Here is a 17078-nt window from a genome sequence, read left to right as displayed (position 1 = left end):
TGACTCGGAAATAGTACTCTTTAAAAAGAAGACAAAGGCGTTCTTAGATAACGGTCGTGAGGGGTTTTTTACCGAACACCATAGATTCTGAGAGGGACCTCTAATCCCTTTGGTCCTATCCAAGTAGTAGTTAAGAGCTCTAACTGGGCAAAGAGCTCTCTCCTGGTCTGCTGGTCCAAGGATATCTAACAAGCTCTTGATCATAAAAGGAATCCAAGTGTGAACGAGAAGACCGCATCTCCTTTCGAAAAACCCACTCACTTACTGAAGGCACGCAGTTCGCTGATCCTCTTTGCCATAGCTAAAGCAACCAAAAAGAGTGTCTTTCTGGTTAAATCTCTCAGCAATAAAGCATGAAGGGGCTCAAATGTATGGCCGGAGAGCCATTTGAGGACAACATCTAAATTCCAGGCAACTGATGTAGACTTCTCTTGCTTGGAAGTATCTAGGGACTTAATTAGATCGCTTATGTCTTGATTAGCAGACAACTCGAGACCCCTATGTCTAAACTACAGATCTAGAACCTCTGATTGTAGAGATGGCCGAGCCTCAAGAGGACCTCAGAAATATTAAAAAATTGTTTATAAGGGTCATAAGCGAAAGGATACCTAGTATTCTACCAAGAGTTGTTGTGGCCATGACTGCCTTAACAAAACTATGCTACTGTCAAAATATCAAAATAAGCACCATATTCAAATACAAATGCGGAAAATAAAACAAAAATCAGCCTCACTGAATTTAACAAAAATATTGAGTCCATGATGTGTGGCAGGGCTGGAACACATCATTATGCCGTATACCTAACAACTGTCAAATGACAAAAGTCGCCTGTTACATACAACAAGTGAAAAAAGAAATTTAAGCACTTACTGCATATCCCAACAGCAACTTACATCACTCAAAAAAACTAGTAAGGAACAAGAGAAGTCTAAAATATACAAATAAGGGAAGTTACAAAAACTATTAATGGGCAGTTACAAACAACATAAGGAGCGGAATTATGACATATTTCGGAGTAACAGAAATTTGTGCGCTCTGCACTTAAGACACACATTGAAATGACTTGCCCACCATCCAAGGTACTGTGGGTCCTGGATGTATGCCTGATCAGTGGCAAAGAGTTCTGCACTGCATAAAGTATGTCTGAGTAATGACTGTGAGGACTACACATATGAAACCTGATAAGATTTGTGTTGAAACAAGTAAACTGTTTGATCACCAATTTTTCTTCAAAATTAAGAACAGAACTATAAACAGCCATTTCCATACCTAAAATTCCTTCAACAAAGAGCTAAAATATTTATTCAAATTTACATGGACATTGTTGTATGAAGGGACAAATAAACCATAAACAGTACACCTGGAGTCTGATTTGGTTCTATATAGTCCTTCACTTTGAATGAATGAAGCCTATAGGAAATAAACATTGCTGATTTTTAATTACAACACAGCTTCAGTGTAGCTGCATGTAATACACTCCTTAATACAATGTACATCAGCATACCACGATATCTAATAAGCATCATCTTTTGAATAGTGTTCAAAAACATGCAATAAACCTACCTGGTGACTGTTGCAGACCATCAGCAAGAGACATCTTCTCAACATTCTCAACAAGGCCATCGTCTTCATCAACATGTGGTTGTTGATTTATAACATCATTGGTATCTAACAAACGATCTTTGGCTGGTGACCCATGATCCGGAGATGTTGCAGGAGTGGGAGCTATCGACCCTTCCAGACTTCTACGAAAAGAAATATCTTTGCCTTAATATCTTTACTTTAATTTTCAGCACTTAAGCAGCCAGCATCTATAGGGAAAGCATTTATATCCATTTCTTACAACAAAAAAATTTTCTGAAACATTACAGATTTTTAAATACTACTATAATCACCAAAAAAGGCTTTCTGCTGTCCCCTAACCATGGGCAGAAACTGGCCCAGCACATACACAGTTGCTAATGTCCTTAAGTTGTCCTTGTATGCTTTTCTTCCAGTTTATAAAGAAGTGTACACGCTGCTGTCCCTTCACTCTCATTTCACAAAGTCTTTAGAGTAACATTGCTATTAGTCAATAGGTCTTATTTATCTTCTGTTTGAAATAAGGAAGATATAGCTTTGAATATATATTCTTTCAATTTGTACATAAACATGTAAGTACAATAACTGTTACCTGCGCTGGGAGTGCAAAGTCCATAGCTTTGTTTACCTTGGACAGCTTGTAAGTGATTGATTGATTTCTGTAAACTGACATCAGATATAAGGTTCTTTGCCATGAGGTCCTATCAGAGTTACAGTACTTCAGTTGAAAGCCAATGCGTGAACACAAAATTAATCATCCCAAGTTTCATTAATTTCTTTTTGATTTTTGCAGATTATAACTAGTTATCAATACAGGCATTTCCCAGTTACCAGCAGGCTCGGTTATCAGCGATCCGGTTTTACAGGGCTTGTCTAGCAACGAAAATCGGCAATTTTCGGCACCAAAAATCGCTGATTTCCGCTTATCAGTACCAATAATTGTGTACCGGTGCCGATACATACCTAAAAGAGGTGCCAATAACCGACAAAAGGCGATTTTCGGCGCCAATAAACCCTGAAAATCGCCAATTTTTGGTTATCAGCGATTTTCGGTCATCATCACACCGTCAGAACAGAACCCCCGCTGATAACAGGGGACTGCCTGTACTACATTAGCCTTTAAAACTCGGATGTGAACACATTACCCTATAGACCTATACTGTACTTGTAATATGAGTTGTAAGGTAGAAATAGCTACTATTTATGTATCATCCTCTCTCTATGCATTTACGCTGAGCAAGCTGTTTCTTGAATGCTACATTTTTAAATGAAAAACTAAGAATTTAATAGAGATTTCCTTATGTAAAGATGCCTGATATATGCATATAAACATAAATAAAAATATTCAATAAAGAACAGACAGTGTTACACAATAAAGCATTGTCATTTTATACAGAGTATCATTAAAGCAAGATTTCAAGAATGTATACAGAAAGAAGCAGCACCAGATTTTGGAAGATAAGTGGCTAAAATTGTTGTATTGAGCTCGACTCTATGCAGTGAGTCTCCAAGTTTGTTTGGAGGGGAGAGACCTCAACACTTTCAACATATAAGTGTGAAGGACTGTGAGCATCAAGAGGATATAACCTTGATCCAGGTCCAGTTTGCAACTTCTGTGCAGTACTTATAGACATTATGAGTACCCTAAGCAGCCGCCAAAGTATCAAAGACGCTGCCAGTGTTTTGAGCTGCTGATGCACGATGATTACCCTTGATGTATGATGAGTAGCAGATGTACAATGACTACAGATGCGTGACAGCATTGCTGATGCTGCCAGGATGAAGTTTCTTATGTAGCCTTCGTAATTAATAAATAGCCACCTGTACTTTCCAACAGTTACTGTGCTTATTGATTGATAATTTATGCTCAATGTGATTGAGATTTTTTATTCTTTGAATGATACTGAGTAGCATATACAGTATAGCCTAACATGTTTCAAGATTCTGCTGTTATTCAGTCTGCTTTTTTGATCTTGAAAATAACTCAAGTAAGCTGGTATTGCCCTTATTGCTGATATTCTTTGAAAATTTATTTTCTTGATTGTGTCAATGCCTACAACAAAATATTTTTTATTGTGTCAATATCACTGTATATATGACAGCAGGATCATGATTTTTTTTATGTATTACAGTAAACCTCCCGTATTCGCGGGGGATGCGTACCCCCGCCCCCCCCGAATAGCTAAAATCCGTGAATACTTAAAACCCCTCTAAAAACACTGAGAACTGCCTATTTTGAGAGTTTAAACACAAGAAAATCCCTCTAAAAATGCTTATAGCTGAGTATTTTAATAGTTTTATAACGAAAAGTGCATTTAGTCATGAAAATTATATGAAAATACAGCAATTAGTGAATATTTCTCAGTGAAAAATACTGTGAATGGACGAATTTTCCGCAAATAATGCGTAGATACATTCCACAGAGAAATCCACGAATATGTGAGAACGTGAATCCGGGGGGTTTACTGTACAGCATACAGTATTATGTATCTCTGCTCAGAGTTCGAGGAGTTGCAGAATAGTGAACTAAGGCTCTTCTGAAGGATAGGGTATAATTTTGAGATTATGATAATTTACTACGGTATAATATTTTCCAGGGAAAAGCACCCTAGATATAAGTAAATTTTTCTGTCTTTACAATACTTGGAATAAGGGTGCATAAGCAATTATGACTACTAGTGTGGAAATGTGTAAACTGGACTGGACACAGGTGGACCAAGTCTATGATTTTAATAAAAGGAAGGACTTCCTTTACTTATTTATTGATAAGGTTGAAGCAGAAAATCAATGGCACTCTATAAAGCTTTCTGCTGGGTCACAAGGAAAGCAGTTATGGAATTCTTGGCAGTTGACTGATACTCAAAAGAAAGATCCATAAGTTATTTTTATGAAGTTTGCTGATCATCTGGTAGGCACAAAATAAATGGGTGATGAGATTAGAACTGGCATCGATGTCTCAAGGCGAGTCAGAATCAGTTGAAGACTATGTTTGCAGGTTAAAGGTAAATTACCAAGGATGAACAAATAACGTTCCTACTGATAAAGGGAATCAAGTGGTCAGAAGCACGAAGGAAAATGATCTCTAAGGGGAATGCACTAACCCTTAATGATGCTATAAGACAGCACAGAATTTCCAAGCAATGCTCTCTAATAATTCATCGTTTAAGAAAAGCATGTCCGTGAATGCTATAAAAAGAGGACGAAGCCATCAAGTGCAGCAGAAGAGCTGCAGGTATTAGGTACTGTGGATTCATCATCCTCCAAGGAGATGTCCCACCTATGGGAAGAAGTGCCGGAAATGCAGTCGAATGAATCATTTTGAGGGTGTCCGCTAGCTGACTCTGAATGGAAGCTAGTGATGGGTCTGTTGTGTCTGCAGAAGGCGTCTGAGCTGGAGTCTTGGGCTCTGAAGGGTGCTTGTGTGATGACGGGTGCTCAGGCGTAACTATAGGAAGGAAGGGACGCTAAAGGGCGCTCGAAGGCTAAAGGGTGCTCGGGCACTAACAGGCGCTTAAGGGCACTCGGGCGGTAATGGACGCTCACAAACTACAGAGCATTGCTGGGAGATCGGTTGCCCTTGGGAGCTCAGGTGCTGCTGGGCGCTCGTGAGATGACGAGAAGCATCTCGGAGAAGACGAACGGTTGGCTTCACGCACAGGATACACTGGAGAAGAACGTTCTGGGGAATCCCAGAAACTACAAGAGGGCTGCTGCAGGGGCTCCCTAAATTTCTTGTAAGGCACTGGAGGGGAGCGGACTGTGTCCGCCACGGCCCTTTTCAGTGGCTACAATTCATCACTGAAACGCCAGCAGCGCCTATTCTCGGAGCTGGAAGCCACAGAACTCAAGGATAGGCTACTCGCTTCTGTTTGGATCCCTTTCTAACGGCTATCATTTGCCACGACCTGGGAAGTTACAACAGGTCCAACTGAGGCGACGACTGCCCGTGGGCAGAACCTACTGACCTCCCATGGGCCTCCAGTATGACTGCTTCCATTTCTTCAGTGCTTCAGATATCTGCATCCATAGGTTTTATTATTATCTTAGGAGATAAAGGTATATTCTTAACTTGTTTTTCTTTCTGTTCTTTCTTCATATCCTTTGTCTTTGGTTTAACCGATGTTTCTCTAATAATAGTTGGTTTGTTGTTTTGGGTGGCATTCTCTCCATAGGTCTTTTTTTATCTTTAATTTCCAGTCCATCACAACTTTCCTCTTCTACCTTTGTGGTAGTATCTTCTTGTGCTCTGATTTGCACCAATACCTCGAATGAATTTGTTAGAATATTATCCAAATCATTTGCATCTTTCTTGACTCTACTATTTTAGTTTTTTTTTATATTATTAATTTCTTGAGATTTATTTTGCTGCATTTTATTATTTCTATTTTGTTTTCTCCCCCCAAGTAAGTTTGTTTTATACCAAGACTAAACTTTCCTGCTTACATTACATTAAGAACACACCTCCATTTCTGAGTGATACTGTACAGTTTTAAAGAATTTTCCCTACAGATACCTATCCTAGATTAAAATGCTCACCTCTAGGAAGTTAGCTAGGCAGGCCACTGATTAGCATTACTATTAAATAAGCAAACCACCTCAGCTGACCTAAAAGATTTCTTTTTACATGATCACATTACAAATACACATTTGATAAGCCAAAGTTGATGTCTGTGACAAGAAATATGTGTAATTTCCTTGAGTCTACAAGAAAACAAACCCTTGACTCAATCCCAAAGAAGTAAGACTGTTTAAGGGAAAGTTCTATAATCCGTAATTCTTCAGAGAGAAATTATAACAAGAATTTACCGACTAGGGTCAAAACTCAGGAACACTAACCTTTGACCATCCATGACGTCTGTGCTGTCCTTGCGGCTCATGGGCTGTGAAGTGGTAGGAGGAGTGTGAGGGTGAGAACGAGGTGGCGAATTTCCCCAAGGGGTACGCAGGGGGGACCCCGTGTTAGAAGGGGTGCGAGATGCCGAATATGAGGTGGGAGTGCGAGAGTAAGGAGAATCACCTCCAGTATTTGTCCCTCGCATCCACTAGAAAATTGTGACATTAATGTATGAATTTCTGACGATTCTCTTCGCTACTCTATTTCACTGTAGATATTAACAATTCTCAGAAGATATAAGTTACTAAAAATCATTTGTACTTTAAATGGAAACCCATTGCTTAATACTGTAACTTATCTGAATAGAAGTAATTCATACATTGAAAGACCTAATGCTCTACAACCTCTACGGCACCCCACAACTACATGAAGGATTAGTAAATTTTATAGACAGTGGTCACATCGTCACACAATTATGCAGTAAAAAATAAGGCGGCACATATGTGCCATAAACTTACCCATAGGCATAGTTGCACAACTTTTTGGCAACACACAAAAATTATTCTCACTAATGATGATTTTAGTTATGGTTCACAATAAGTGTAATATTGACACTAAAACTGGTGGAATCTGTGGTAAACTATAAAAATTAAATAATCTCATTTACTTTCTGTTTAAAATAGACATACACCAAACATGCATTTCACGGTCCACAAGCAACTGACCTTTATCACTGGAATTATGAGTGTTTTGTTGATAAATATAAACAAATTCGATAAGAAAATTGCTGGAAGCTTTCCTTTCTACACAGGAATACACTACTGAAATCATTGAAAATATTTGAGATCTCACATCCACCAAGTATTTCCTTCTAAGAGAAGTAATGGTATATCCAGGACCCACTAAGACAGGTCGGCCGGACAATGACGTCACACGGGTTCATCACTGGCATGTCCCACTATGTAGGTACTGGCTCAACGAAACAACAGAACGTTTGACCATCTTCCTTGTCTTTGCATTAACAGTTTCAGTTTTGTATTAATTTTATTTTAATGGTAGTCCACCAGTAAACTCATTATTTAGCAGTGTCGGTTATTTTGTTAAAAAATATAGCCTTATATGTCAAAATCATAAGGTAATTTTTTTTACTGGCAGACGAGGGTAAGAACTTCAAGTAATTAACATCTATCTTTGTATTGTTTTAAACAACATCTTAGACGAAAATGATGTAAACTGGAATGAGGATTATCCAGAATACCTAAAAAATTCAATAAATGAAAAGAACTTTGTCCTCGTGTAACCTGTATTTATGTACAATAGTGTTAAATATTTAACTGTATTCATAGTGTTAAATATTTAACTTTATTCATTTCCTCATTTTACTTCTGGAGTTTTCAACTTCTCGAATTTTTTTTTTTTTAATTCTTAGCACCTTGTTAAGGAGCCAAATTCTGAAATACAGTATACAGACATTTTTGCTAAAAATCTGTCACCTGGACTGGTTCGTGAACTCCACACTGTCTAGATGACATGGTTTTTTCAATTTTCCCCCCTGTGAGCAGCAATCCATGCATTACTTGAGTACTTCCCTGAACTTTATTAACAGAGAGAAAAATAACAGGTTTTTTGCTTTATACATAATGCATATACATACATGCACTATATATATATAAATTTTACTTGTGAAGTATTAATTTTTTATTCATGTACATAGGCCACAAGGGAGTTTAAACACCATTTGCCAAATGAAGAGATGGCACAGTGTCTTTCTTTAATAACTGCTTATTGTTAAGGCTTTCAATATTCAATCGCCGTGACTTCATGTCATCTACATGATCCTACAATTTGATATAAACAGAAAATATCACTGCATTTCAGGACTGACTGAATCTGCACAATGATATGTATTCAGCCACATATCGTGGTACAGTTTCCCCCTTGGAATCTAAAATACCTTATCCTAAAGTTTTTTGTCTTAGACTTGGTGTTCGAACAACCATACATTACACAATTATTCACCGTGGCTCTTAAAAGTTCTTTACAAATGTATCTTGAATTCTAGCACTCACACACACACGTGGAAGCGAGAGCAAAACTTTATAATTCTTATATAAGAACCCCATTTTTATCAATACATATTCAAGTCAGAGATACAATTTGAATCTATGCAAAACAACGTGGGATCCCTACTGCTATAAGTATATGTTCTAACAGCTACTCTTTCAACCTTCACTGTCATGCCTGAAATTTAAACAAATCCCTTATTAAGACATTAAATAAGAAGTTAACAAAAGAATCTCCCGACTTCTATGAAAATAAAGGAACAAATTCCAGTTGTTCAAAAGCGTCCTTACAAAATTTACTTGGTCCTATGCCTGCTTCTGTGTTAAACAGAAATACTCTTCCTTAGACATATCAGGTTCTAATGTATTTGTCTCAAAAAATCAATTCAATTCAAACTCAAAGGGCTTTTTCTATATCAAGTATGCTTGGTACACATGCTCTTGTTCTTACCAATGAAGACAGGGTTGGGGTATAGAGACAACAATCCTCTCTTATTACTACTTACATTATTTTGAGGTTACATCAGTTCAAGAAGCATTAGACTTGGTAGCATCAGGAGGCAACTCCTATGACTGACAATTTTAGGCTTTTCATTCCGGCAAGATGTTTCTTACACACCCCTTCACAGAGATATATTCTCTCTGACTAGGGGGCACGGCCAAAAACAGATTCTCATTTTAATGACAATACGTACATATAATTAGTAAATAACCAAGTTTGATTTTTATAGTACAAACTTATCACTTTACAGTAGTCTTAAATGTATGCCAGCTCTTTATCAAGATATGTTCAAACAAAGACTTCCCACTTTGTCATCTGCACATTCAAGCACCAAGGTTCCCCTAACATGTAAAGTCATTCTATGTGCTGTCTGACCTTACTGCAAGAGAGGAGGGGTCAGGAACAAGGTCCAAAAGGAAGATCCAAAAATAAAGTGTTGGGTGGGTAATAAAAATCATTCTTTTTTCTACTACATTTGTTTTAGCCCAACCTCTCAATTTACAGTTGTCTGTGTTCCTATTCAGGTGGGAAGACTATTGCCAATCCTGTAAAATGGGACAGGACAGCTGACCAAGTATTTTCTAATGACGTGTAAGCTACAAGAAGTTGAGATTCTTGGCTAACATTACTGTCCTTATCAGATGTAACAATAGGTGATGCCAAGGCAGGTAAAGTGAAGTGACTGACTTCAGAAATGCTAGCAAGCTGACAGTGAGCACATCAGATGGTACAACAGGTGCAACAAATGAGGCAGTGCCCTCTTGGGGTGAGTTCTTGGTGTTAGCAAATGACAGTGGCTAATGGCAACGAATAAAAGAGGGCGGCTGAAGGATCCACTTTCACACACAAAGAGGAGACTGTCAACCCTTTCAGGGGTAGAGATTACTAGATTACTAAGATGATCAAGGGAAGGGCTAAAACCATTAAGGGGTAAAGGCAAACCACGCTCTCTGAAGGTTCTCCAAAGTGCAAGCACTGTTTCATCTGTTTCTGCAGTGTTAAAAAAATATAGCTTTCCAACTGTCCCCTCCTGGCTCCTTAGGGGCAGCTATGCTACCAAAGGAGAGCAGCCTCAACATTTCACTTGACAAGGCCAAAATGTTAGGAAAGAAATAAAAATTCATGTACAGTACAAGATGCCAGCCAGCCACCTGAGAAAATCTGCCCAAGTATTCTAACAAACAACATACCCAAATCAAAATTGGTATGGAAACAGAGACCTGTACCTAGTTACACTTTGTATAAACAGTAAACGAAATAGCCGTCCGACATGAAAATTATAACATACATTTGACTGTAGCTTACCAGTTACCCAACAATCTTCGTACATAACACCTCTCACGATTAATTTAGCACCAAAATGAAAAACATAAACATATACCATCATCAAAGAAAAATTCAATGAAGCAAAGAATGAATTAAAAATGGTAGAGATAAATGCAATGTGAAATGATCATGAAACTTTTCAAAGCCTGAAAAATTAAGCAGGTATGTTTGAAGTGACTAACACACTTGGAATGTCTTTACCAATGCTGGGGGGTGCTTTGTAGCCTGGACATGCAGATGCCAAGGTGGGAATTACTCTTCTTCTTTTGAGCACGTCCAGAAAATGAGCTGGGCACACATTTAAGGCTAACATAAGTTGATAGGTTTGTGATAAGGAATTTTTGGTAACATTTTCCATACTGTCCAATGTCAGCTAGCTTTAGCTAACTGTCTGCAGTATAGACTCCACGAAGCTATGCAATGCCCTGCGAGCCATTATATATGTAATTTTCCTCCTTTTCGTTCCTAACTGGGTTCAGGGTTTGTTATGCCACTTATCTGTGCCAATGTCCTTCCCATTTACTTCTCTCGGATTCATTTACCGATTCTTGTAAATCATAATCAGATTTCAAGTTCAGTTGCCATTACAGTATTTCCTCCATTCGGTAATCCCTAAAGTTTAGTTGCTGATCCTTATGAAACTGGCTAATTTTAAGAAAAACTTGGGGATGAAGAGTCTTAAAATGGTTTACTATAACTCTGGCAAACTGCCATTCAGTCTTTTATCCATATCCTCAAATAAGCTCATAAAATACCTTTCAAGTCGTATGTAATGTATTTTTGATAAGGGTGGTGAAGTTGTCTTATGGATACTGAGGCACATTTTCATTTACAAGCTATGTGGAAAAAACTGAAAAAATAATAAACATTAGCATGAACAGTGTCCCTAGTTTTAGCAAGATTATGTCTCTTGTTAGAGTGAAAACTCATGCTTCCATTTGTATAAAAATCAGATAAAGTACACACTAGCATGCTATGGAAAAATATTCACACAGGACAAAATCATCACTACTACGGCTCTAACACAGCAAACATTTGCACAAACAAAATCAATGGAAAGTAATGTTTCGACTGTATAAAACTACTCTAGTTCATGTGTGTACTGCGCCGCCTAAATTACAACATCACTGTCAAGCATTAAGATATTGACAAAACTTACCTCTAGGGTTGGCTGGAAGCGTGGAGACAGCCTAACAGATGGAGTGTGACGATCTGGGCGACCATGCAGTATATCAACCCTGTGAAAATCAGATAATTTCATCGTTAACTAACGCTCTAGAACATTTTGATTCTCTGTATAAAAATATTAATTCATGTTTATTAATTTTTTATTATTACTTTATTTTCATTTATTTATCTGTATTTATTTTTACTTATTTATGTATTTACTTTTATTTATTTGATTTATTTGATCCACCTCACATCATATTTTGCAAAAACTAAAGCCAGAACTTTCTCTAATATATCTGCGGTAACCTACAAATGATACCAGGAATTGGAGAAAAATGGTATCTATCAACTGCAGTGACTCTCCACTTCCAGTAGATATGGAAAGGTTCTGGTCATCAATCAAAAACAAGGTAAGGCTGCAAGCAATCAGAACTTACATGCTGTTGGCCTGACGAGCTGGATTTGATGGTCTCCCTGCTGAATGTGAGTAACCAGAAGAAGAAGATCGACGTGAGGCAGTAGGAGATTGATTCCTTTCTGGAGATGCAGTTCGGGGACTTCGGCTTACAAGCGTCATTGCTGCCTCGTCAGGTGCAACTATCATAAAATAAATTTATATAGTTTTTCAAAAAATTACATAAAATTTGTGGCAAAAAAGGACTTCAACACCAACATTTTAACAATCTAGTATGTTCCATCAATACAATCCTCTTAGGTTTACTTGTACCTGACTGACAGCTAAGAAAAAACCCACAAATTGTAGCATAGCCACTTGAAATATATAAGTAAATGATAACACTAGCTAGCTGAGGGTTTAACCACAAAGTTCGGTGAAGGATGGCACCAGCTGAGGCTTTCACCACAAATTTAAGTTGTTTACTGACATTACTAAAGAATGATAATACTGCATGACTCATGATCATTAAACTTTGCAATGGTGCAACATGGATAATTTTTTTTAAATGACCAATTTTCATATTAGAATAGGGTATTATTATACTTGTCTAAAATTCATTGAGTTACACATTTTGAGCCACAAGCTCACTTGGAAGTTGAGAAAAAATAAAAAATAGAACATTTGTACCTGGTTTACCAGTCTATCTCATCTTCCCGTTTACCTTCCTTCTGGTAAGTAATGAAATCTGACTCCGTTTTCTATCTCTGTTAGTTTTTTGCCTACTCGATTGTGGGGAGGCTGGATGTAAGGTAAGTGTAGATGTAAGGTAAGTAGAAAAAATAACAAATTTTAATAAGAAAACTGGTATTGCAGCTCTGAAACTTGCCTATCATTCCTACAGCTGACTACCACATTGACAAAGATGGTGGGGTAAGTGCAGCACTTGGCAAAGGCTGATAAATCCAACTGATAGAAACAATTGATTTTAAGAGTAAAAAATGAGTGACTTACTTGATGAAAGTAACCCTTCTGGCAATCTCTGCCTCCAGCTGAGGACTGACATTAGTGATATTGGTCTTTGTACGGTATGCTATGTTTGGAGGTGCCATTTTAAAGACTAATTTAAAGCAAAGCAAGGATGGTGATTTTGTGCCAAAGATTGTCATACAATATGGGGATAGACCAGATTAAACAAAATACCTACCTAATAGCATGTAATGTCCTATATACAACAATTGCACCTTCATGTTCCCAATATTTCAATACCAGGATTTTTAAAAACAGGAGGAAACAATTGCAGTTCTAGTTAGCAATTAAGGAACTTATTATACAACAGTTTCATGAGTGATAACCACATCTTTACTAAAGACAAAAACGGAATTGCATCTCGAACGTATTGCATCAATGCCCTCTAAGAACAAATTCTTTGTCAAATCCAAGACGAAGCTATGGCTATTACTTCGTGTGCCTTCACCTTGAAAACAGATAGAAAGAACTCAATTAATTTTACTATGAACTTGACCAACCAGAGAATTTATAATAATGGATATGATGTGGACATATGAATGGACATATGGATACTCACATTCTTAATACTGCTGAATAAATTATTCACACTTCTTAAAAGTTTAATCTACGTATATAAACCGTAAGATATCCAATTAGATATAAAAGAGGGCCTCCTCTTCATCCTCCACTGATTAATCCATTTTCAGAACACTGATGGAATAAGCAGCAAAAAGGAATGGAGGGCAGTAAAAAGGAAAGGATCACATCACCATTCAAATAACCATGTGAAATCTTATCCTGTGTGGTTGCTTGAATGGCTCTGGCCTTAAAAAATATGAATTGAGGCCAATCTATAATCAACAACAATAGATTCAGTGACAATTCTCTCTGTGGCCACCTCCAGGAATATGAAGGTCACTTTTGCATTCTTGAAGATTCCGAATCTGTTTAGAACTTGCCTACAAAGAGCAAGGGGAAGAAATGCCAAAGTTTAGATTGGACCAGCTGGTCAGCATTGCATCTGCTGGCCAAGCTTAAAGGTCTGGGTGAAGAGCAATAGACAACCTGTTTGTTTTAACTCATCACAAGCATACAAATGTATTGCAAGCCCTACAGTTTCCACTGGTCCTACCATACTTGTGAGTATTATAGCCATTCTGTCAGTGAGATCTGGCTCATTCTGCTCAACTGATATGCCAAATCACTGATCGTGCATGGAGCAAATGGTGGCATCAAAAGTACATTCTTTGACTATGACCAACAGAATTCCAGGTTCAGCAGGAACAGTGACTTGGATCCGGTCCTTCCCTGCTTCTTAAGGTATGAGAGGGTTATTGCTTAACGGAGGCCTCTTCCCTTCTCTGACCAACAATACAGTCGGCTCCCCAGATTAATGGGCTCATGATTCAATGACTCAGCGATTTGCGGAATTTTCTGTGGAACTTATCTATTAATCATTCGCAGGAAACCTCACCCATTCACAGCTTTTTTTTTTTCGTGGATACAGTACTCACTACTTGCAGAATTTTTGCAGTTATGTACATACAGGTACTAATTTTCAAATAGTATTAATAATATGATTAGTACTGTAATAACAGTAAATAATGATGTAAATTAATAATAATACAGTAATAAAATTAAATAACAATACTGTGCAGTAATATTAAATAATATATGATTAAATAAGATTAAATAATATACTACGTAATAATAATAATAATAATAATAATAATAATAATAATAATAATAATAATAATAATAATAATAATAATAATAATACAGTAAACTCCCATATTCGCAGGGGATGTGTTCCGCACCCCGCCCCGCGAAGCTAAAATCCGCAAATACTTAAAACCCCTCTAAAAATACTTAGAACTGCCTATTTTGATAGTTTAAACACAAGAAAAACTCTCTAAAAATCTTATACCTGAGTATTTTAATAGTTTTATCACAAAAAGTGCATTTAGTCATGAAAATTATATGAAAATACAGTAATTAGTGAATATTTCTCGGCGAAAAATACCGCGAATGGGCGAATTTTCCGCGAATAATGGGTAGATACGTTCCACAGAGAACAGTGGATCGAATAAAATCTTGTAATGCTCTAGGTAAGACAACTGCCAGCCATGATTTTAAGAGAACCTAATACTACATGCTTAATGCATGATTTGATGGAAAGTCAAGCACCTGACCTTCGTGACCCACATCCCAGATTAATGCCCCATATGAGCAGCAAACAGGAAGCATAACTGCAAGAAGCCAGGATGTCAAATTGTCCTTGTAGAAATTCCGATCAAGTTTCATTCCCCCTGACAATGACTGTAGTCCTCTGCTTAAGAATTTTCGGTGTATTTCTAACAACAGGATAAACAAAACTGACAAGAAAAATATGACTGTTCTTCACTATCTTTCTTCAAACTGGGTGTCACAGAGGAAAGAGTCTTCAACCAGATACCAACTCTTTCTACCTACTACACAGAGAAATCAAAGATGACGACACTATAGATCCTCTGATGAACGCTCAAGGCTTCTTCCATCCTCTACTTCACTTGCAAGAGGTGCACTCGGGGGACTCTTCCTCCCCTTGACGATGTAAAAGTGACCCAGACCCCAGAAAGATACTCCATGACAGTCTACACTAAACCAATCAAACCTGCCTCTCACACTGCTGTGTGTGGAAACACCCAAACTGACAGAGCAAGCTAAGTGCTTGTCAACAATAATTTCCCAAACAGAGTCAAATCCACTTTAAACAAGTGGTATCAAGAACCTACCACTACAAGAAGCAACAAAGCTGTTCTAAGTGGCATCAAGAACCTACCACTACAAGAAGAAACAAAGCTGTTCTACAAACACTACATGCACCAATTACCATCAGGATGAAGAAGCCCTTAAAAAGATAATTAAGTACATCATCACCGCCATCTCCAACTTCAAGATCACCCTCGTCATCTATTAAGAAAGTCACCAAACAGCAGACCTAATCAAAAATAACCCAATCCCTTTTCCCAGTAATCTGAAGAGAGAGAATATCATATATCAATTCAAATGCCAAAATAGAAAATTCCCTCATTCATAAGTTGGTATGAAGACCACCTGACTCTCAAAATATCTTTCTTGCAACCTACAGAAAGGCGCAACATTTAGGCAGTTCAGGGGAAAACAGCAAATCATCTTGGACTACCCCACACTACTAAATTCAGTCAAAATCTTTGATGCTAACCTCGTTAGCATCAATTTTAGATTTGCTCTAACATGAAAAGAAATCATAAGGCAAACAGAAAAACAAACAAGAATCTCAATGCAGCTGAATGATAGCACTGATTGAACCATTTCCAAAAAAAAAAAATATACCTTAGTTTACCCAGACCACTGAGCTGATTAACAGCTCTCCTAGGGCTGGCCCGAAGGATTAGATTTATTTTATGTGGCTATGAACCAATTGGTTACCTAGCAACGGGACCAACAGCTTATTGTGGAATCCGAACGACATTATAGCAAGAAATGAATTTCTATCACTAGAAATAAATTCCTCTAATTCCTCAATGGCCAGTCAGAGAATCGAACATGGGGCCATGAACCATTCCCAGATGCAGCATAGTTACACGACTTGAATAATGAAGCTCTTTCTTCCTAGAAGCTCATTTAAAATGCCAAAAACACATTAAATGACTATAGAAGCAATTTATCTTGAAACATTTGTCATTAAACTTATCGCCAACTCAAAACATAAAAGTAATACATACTTGGCCTATCGTTAAAGAACGAGTCGAAGACAACAAAATTGTTGATCTGCGGTACTTGCTTCTTAAGACCATAGTGCTTTTGCAAAAATCCTAAAAACTTATCTGAGGGTTTATCTACTGCCATGTGACCAGGCCTAACATTCTGATCCTGAAAGAAAAAACTGAATTAGCTACAGTATATCTTTTCTTTGCCCACAACATGAACAAACTACTGTATCTCCTTTCCACCCCTGAATAACGTTAATTTAACACTTAGCTATCAATTCACTATAGTAGTATACAAGACACCTAAGCGCCACACAACATTAAAAACACGGGGTCAACAAATTCCCCTCTTGTTTCCAATTTCACAGAAAATGATTTACTTATTATAAATTGTACACAAAAATATTAAAATCCTTAGCTTTTGGGAAGCCCTCTTTAGACGGCCTCAAGGATTTTAATTAACATT

The 17078-nt window shown here is 37.4% G+C and overlaps 1 protein-coding gene across 2 annotated transcripts in view; it reads right to left on the bottom strand.

The window, feature by feature from the left end:
• LOC136848863 (alpha-tubulin N-acetyltransferase-like) overlaps nucleotides 1-17078 on the bottom strand; it is a 51839-nt gene that overhangs the window by 25891 nt on the left and 8870 nt on the right. Inside the window, exons 4-8 of one of the 2 annotated variants that reach the window (XM_067121691.1) lie at nucleotides 16628-16775; nucleotides 11914-12073; nucleotides 11466-11544; nucleotides 6418-6623; nucleotides 1564-1745 (exon numbers count right to left, since the gene is read on the bottom strand). In XM_067121691.1, the coding sequence (XP_066977792.1) occupies nucleotides 1564-1745; nucleotides 6418-6623; nucleotides 11466-11544; nucleotides 11914-12073; nucleotides 16628-16775 (775 nt within the window). The remainder of the gene's footprint in view (nucleotides 1-1563; nucleotides 1746-6417; nucleotides 6624-11465; nucleotides 11545-11913; nucleotides 12074-16627; nucleotides 16776-17078) is intronic. The other variant, XM_067121692.1, reaches the window with a different exon arrangement.

This window comes from Macrobrachium rosenbergii, chromosome 19, assembly GCF_040412425.1.
Source record: "Macrobrachium rosenbergii isolate ZJJX-2024 chromosome 19, ASM4041242v1, whole genome shotgun sequence".
Classification (NCBI taxonomy): Eukaryota; Metazoa; Arthropoda; class Malacostraca; order Decapoda; family Palaemonidae; genus Macrobrachium; species Macrobrachium rosenbergii.
The sequence above is the reverse complement of the archived record's forward strand: the minus strand, read 5'-3'. Positions and strand labels throughout refer to the sequence as shown.